At 34.5% G+C, this 6000-nt stretch overlaps 1 protein-coding gene across 2 annotated transcripts in view; it reads right to left on the bottom strand.

Annotated features, from left to right (window-relative positions):
• Nucleotides 1–248: 248 nt before the first annotated feature.
• Nucleotides 249–6000, bottom strand: part of LOC106879733 (monocarboxylate transporter 14) — a 208405-nt gene continuing 202653 nt past the window's right edge. The window contains exons 1-2 of one of the 2 annotated variants that reach the window (XR_016241542.1): nucleotides 4205–4344; nucleotides 1476–1670 (exon numbers count right to left, since the gene is read on the bottom strand). Coding sequence is in view for 1 of the 2 variants with exons in the window: in XM_052967153.2 (XP_052823113.2) it covers nucleotides 1522–1670 (149 nt within the window). In the remaining variant the exon portion in view is untranslated. Of the gene's footprint in view, nucleotides 1671–4204; nucleotides 4345–6000 lie in introns of those variants that run through there. The other variant, XM_052967153.2, reaches the window with a different exon arrangement.

Below are 6000 nucleotides of genomic sequence, written 5' to 3'. Positions count from 1 at the left end.
GTTGAAAAATTTGTTAGCATACGTCTGTTTTAATGGTTTGTATGTACATATTTTCACATGTATACTATTTTATTTTCCACTTCAGTACTGGTTTCAAGGTGTTCTTTTTTTTCTTTTTTTCTCATGCTTTTAAATATGTTCTTTGTCACCGGCGTGAAGTCGGATAAATCAACTGAAGTTGAGCTTTATTTCTTAAAAACTACAAAACAATGTTAAGTCGAAAAAGATGTAACTCGAAACTACTTCAGTTGAGGTATACATCTAGGCATTTTATTGAGCTGACAAAACGTGGTTGCAAACTGGTGACTGAAAAGCCAATGGTTCTCAACCAGGATCCATATGATTCTTGGAGGTATATGTAAAATTTTGCAGTTAAAATTTTATGTGCAATAAATCTTTTCTATAATACACAAAATATTTTAACAATTTTTTAATTCAATTCCCTATAGTATTATAAAAATATATAATTTTTTAATCATCGCATGGCTAAAGGGGTCCACCCGAGTAAGACCGGAATCAAGAGGGTTCATAGGTAGAAAAAAGTTGAGAACCACTTGTGTAAAGCTAATATTTCACTGTTCTGGTTTCGATCCTGTCTTCGAAGTAAATGGATTGTTATAAAGGAATTCGATAAACGAAGGAAAAAAAAAAACTATGTGGCTATGATGTTCCAATCGCAACTATTTTCGCGTTTGACCAGTGAATGCTATTTGGAATTTATAAGACTGACACTGGGGATTTCAATCTTATACATTCTGATATATTATATTATAAAACAAACTTTAGAAGCGCCGAATCTGTTGGTCATTTACAGATAAGAGAGTAGATTTCGAAGGCAATATAGCTATGAAAACAGCCGAGAAAGATTGAGTATTTACCCTTGGAAGACAGAAAATAAAATTGCCTACGGGCGGCAAAAGAGAATCTGTTTGTATCATATGTGACCACACGAAATATTGTTTAGGATTCTCGTGAGTTGCCTCTAGCATTCAGACAACGCTTGAGTAATTGTGAACGTATTCGTATGAAACCATTGGCATTGTATTAACAGCGCTCTTCTATTGAAAGAAATTACTCATCCACCAATGCGATGTTCCCTACTCCTCTAGTTTTGTAATTATATATGTGTGTGTGTATCTATGAATGTGTGTATGTACTTATTTGTGTCCACATCTGTTTTATGTTTACTGGTACAAATTGACGTCAAGTTCCGCCCCTTGATGTCAAAACCGTAACTTAGCAGTCCAATAAATAGTATGCGATACAATAAATACCAATTTGAAATAGGAAGTGAAATCGATGTGAGGCAACCAAATTCTTGATAGCAATACTTCCGTATTACAGACAGTCCTGTAACTGAAACCAGTGTAAGAATTAAGGAATGACAGAATGACTATGAAACAAAAAAAATGGAGTTGTATTGCCAGCAAAAATAAAGAATATTTAGAAACGATGCATAATGAATAAAAGAAGCGTTTTTGGATTTTTGTATTTTTATGATTTCTCTTGGTATGGTTTTTCTCACGTATTGCTGATGTCGTTTTTGTGCGATTTTTTATCCCATTTCTTGACGCAACTCTCAACAGAAAATAATGTCGCACTGGTAAATAATAAAACGCCATTCACAATAAAAGCGTAATCGTATGTTCCTGTTGCATCTCGTAGGCGCCCTAGGAAGAGAAAAATCAAAAGAATATTATTATGTAATTATTATATACCGTGCTTCTTGTTCAATTTTTCAGTTCTCAGTTAACGTTTCTTCTTTTAATTCTGACTTATTATTATTATTATTATTATTATTATAGTGATAAAATAAGTACCAGTTGAGCACTGGGGTCGATGTAATCGACTTACCCCTTCCACCGCACTTGCTGGCTTTGTGTCAAAATTCAAAAACATCACAAGACCAGCAATTTCAGAGTGGGGGCTAAGTCGATTACATCTACCCCAGTGCTCAACTAGTACTTATGTTATCAACCTCAAAAGGACGAAAAGCGAAGTCGGCCTCGGATGATTTTGAACTCAGAACGAAATACCGCTCAGCATTTTGTCTAGCGTGCTAACGATTCTGCCAGCTCGCCATCTTTCGATTCTACCAGCACCGTCGCCTTTAAGTTTGGAATTATTAAGCTGGTGTTTGGAGCATAATTTAACAAAAAAATTCGACGGACAGTTTAAATTTAGATCACTTTAAAACAAAGTTTGTGTTATAGAGCTAGAGGCTGTTTTAGGCGGATTTGGGGTAACAGGCCAGAGGTGGTTTCAGGTAGGTTGGTATCAAAAAAGTTTGACAGCCTCAAGTGACTAAATTTAGAAATGCTGCACCACGACAATGCATCTGCTCATGAGTCACTTCTTGTCTGTGACATTATTTTATCAAACCACGGAATGTTTGCTTTTCTCTCTCCCTCCTACACAACGGATTTAGCTCCTACAAATATTGTTTGTTCCTACAGGGGAAATCCACTCTAAAAAAGGCACTAATTCTTGTGGCAGAGGAGATCGAAGAAAATTCGTTCCGAGAACTGGGCATTGCACATGACAGCGCGTTAAAAAAGAAGCTATATATTAAAAAGATCATTGGAAGCGACGCATAAGTGGTAGCGGGATACACTTTGAAGAAGAGAAATATGATAAAACTGTAACTGAATTACACATTTAAAAAAGATGGTTTCTTTTTAGATAGACATTATGTGTACGTATACATGCACACAAACGCTTACACACACAAACATACACACACAAACAACCCTTACTCTGAAAATGCAGTACTACTTTCACCGAAGTCAAAAATGTTTATTCTTGAAGCTAGCAGATGTAGTGTGTGTGGGGGGGGGGGGGTGCATGTTTGTGTGTGTGGTTTGCAAGTCAGTGTTCATTCATTTAACTTTTGTAAGTATTCGTGTGAATGTATACTCCTCTATGTCGTTTTTTAGCTTCTTATGTATGCTAATCAAACAGATCAATGGACAAGCATATTCCAGCTGTGACTATTCCCTTTTCAAGTGCAGTAAATATATGATTACATTATCATACCGTCCTAAAGATTATAGAGCAGGCATGGGAAACCTTTTTCGAAAAGGCAGGCCACATGAAGCATGACTCATCAGGCGGCCCTCACTACTAAAAAATTTCAAGGTAATTTTTCGTTCGACATGCCATTCAGAAATTCTCGCGGGTTTCAGGTTGCCCAAGATTGCTGCAGAGTATAATTTCAGAAAAATTTGGCTGCTATTTATCTATTTATTTCTCTCATAGATACAGGGCTTGATGTTTTTGACGAAAGAAGTCAGTCGATTATATCGGCTCTCAAAGGATGTAAGGCAAAAATCAACTTCGGTGCAATTTGAACTCAGAACGTAAAACCAGAATAAATGATATAAAGCATTTTGTCCTAATACTGACGGCTCGCCGCCTCTTGATTTGGTAGCTGTTTATAGTACAGTGAGTAACTTGGTGAAAGCAACCGCTTTAGCTAGTGTTCTTTGTATATATAATGTTCATATATGGTTTTGTTCTTCCACCCGTCGACTTTAGACCTGATCGAGTAGAACAATGACGTCAAAATATTTCATTCATGACTGTTTCATCTTTTTGTTTCAAGATTCAATTACATCTAAGATTACATCATCCAAAGTGTCCTTTGATTTCCTTTGCATCTTCTAAAATGATAGGTTGTGATGCGATACAACGGAAATTTGACTACTGCGTCTACCAGCGCAAACAACCACATACATAACATTTTATTTTTTCAAAATTCAGTATTACAGGGGAAAATGCGAACAAGAGAAAAATATTCTTAAGATTATAAACCTGGAAAATTACAGGACAAGTTATTACACTTGGAAAAGTTCAGGACAACTTATTACGTCTGGTAAAGTACAGAACAAGAAAACTTTTACTTAAAATATTGCAGCTAAGGATAAAATTTCAAATAAAATATTTAGATTTAGAAAATATTAGCTTTTATTAAAACTAAAAATTTGATTACAAGTTATTACTTCTATTTGTTATTACTTGTTACTTCTATTAAAAATAAAAAGAAAGTAACTCAACATATTTTTCGCACTTAAAAAATTCATTTTTTAATTATTAATTAATAATTAGAAATTTGAAAATAGGTTATGAAAAATAACAGTATTACATAATTAGTACAATAAATAGAATAATACAAAAGTTAGTTATATATTACAGTAAAATTTACCTATAACAACAAATTCACAGTAAAATTTCCTTGGGTTTTTGGCTAAGTTATTGCCAAGTCTTCACACTTTTAGTCTTGACCCGATGCCTATTTTTTACATAATGAATTTGCCTACCATATATACTATTCTACTTTGCATAAAGCTTTAGCTTTATTGATACATCTGGCTCTCATTTTTTAAGTATTCTAGTGTGTCAATATTTTAAAATGATGGTACCTTTTTTAATTATAATGTTACTTTGTAAATTAAAATCAAATAACTTTTATCCTTAGCTGCAATATTTTAAGTAAAAATTTTCTTGTTCTGTACCTATCAGATGTAATAACTTGTTCTGAACTTTTCCAGGCGTAATAACTTGTCCTGTACTTTTCCAGGCTTATAATCTTAAGAATATTATTTCTCTTACTCGCATTTTTTCATGTAATCCATGTTTTTTTCCAGGCTATGCTATTATGCTAATTAATAATGTGTCAAATGTGTCAATTAGCGGTGTCATTGATAATTTTTTCCTTACCTCAATGACGACGGTCACATAGATTAAAAGTCCCCTTATAGAATTATATTATCACCTTCATATTTGAGAAACAAACACTCTTTTACTCTTTTACTTGTTTCAGTCATTTGACTTCTGCCATGCTGGAGCACTGCCTTTAGTCGAGAAAATCGAGCCCAGGACTTATTCTTTGTAAGCCTAGTACTTATTCTATCGGTCTCTTTTTGCCGAAACGCTAAGTTACGGGGACGTAAACACACCAGCACCGGTTGTCAAGTGATGGTGGGGGGACAAACACAGACACACAAACACACACACACACATATATACATATACATATACATATATACGACGGGCTTCTTTCAGTTTCCGTCTACCAAATCCACTCACAAGTCTTTGGTCAGCCCGAGGCTATAGTAGAAGACACTTGCCCAAAGTGCCATGTAGTGGGACTGAACCCGGAACCATGTGGTTGGTAAGCAAGCTACTTACCACACAGTCACGCCTACGCCTAAATATAACTCCTCATAACATTTTTCTTTTAAAACTTCATTGCATGAGATTGATACCAAGAAGTTCCTCGAATTGAGCTCTATCATTTGAGTTTAATTAAAATAAATTGGTTGTTTTTGAAATTAAAAAGTTAATTATACTTAAATCCAATTTTTTATGCCTTATATTTTTTGATACACATTTTTGTTGCATGGGAACAAAACTATGAAATTCTTCATGCCTTCTTCTATCATTGAAGCTAAGATAAATATATTTTGCTTTAAAAATATTTAAAAAAGTTATATACTTGATTGGTGACGTTACTTACTCTCCTATAACGTTGCCACTTATTTTGATGTAAACTTTTTCCTACTGGACCAAATCTCAATTTTTTTATGTCAAAATGTAGCTAGGGACCAATCGTCTTCAAAAATGTTAGCAATTTTCAATTTGGTTAAGAACTTAATTAACGACAAGCTCTGAAAGATGCTGCGTGTGAGTAAATTGCGGCCTTATGAATATTATTTAACTACTACCGTAGTTGAATGATATCAAGAATCACACACTCCCTGGTGTGTCCTTCCAGTTTTTGTTCATCCACCAAGATAAAGGTAGAAATCTGACTATTATATTTTGCAGGTCAAAAGACCACATAGATGGCCCTTACTTGGTTCGTCGTTTACATAAAAGTGCGACATCTGCGTGTTTGTGTGTGTATTGGGTGGGTAGGGGTGGATTTGCGTGTGTGCATTTTGTATATTTGTTCATGTGAATGTGCGTGGATGGGGTCTGGTAGAAAAATGCTTGGCA

This window comes from Octopus bimaculoides, chromosome 4 (assembly GCF_046866305.1).
Source record: "Octopus bimaculoides isolate indiv1 chromosome 4, ASM4686630v1, whole genome shotgun sequence".
NCBI lineage: Eukaryota > Metazoa > Mollusca > Cephalopoda > Octopoda > Octopodidae > Octopus > Octopus bimaculoides.
Note: the sequence above shows the minus strand (reverse complement) of the source record. Positions and strands in the feature narration are given on the sequence as shown.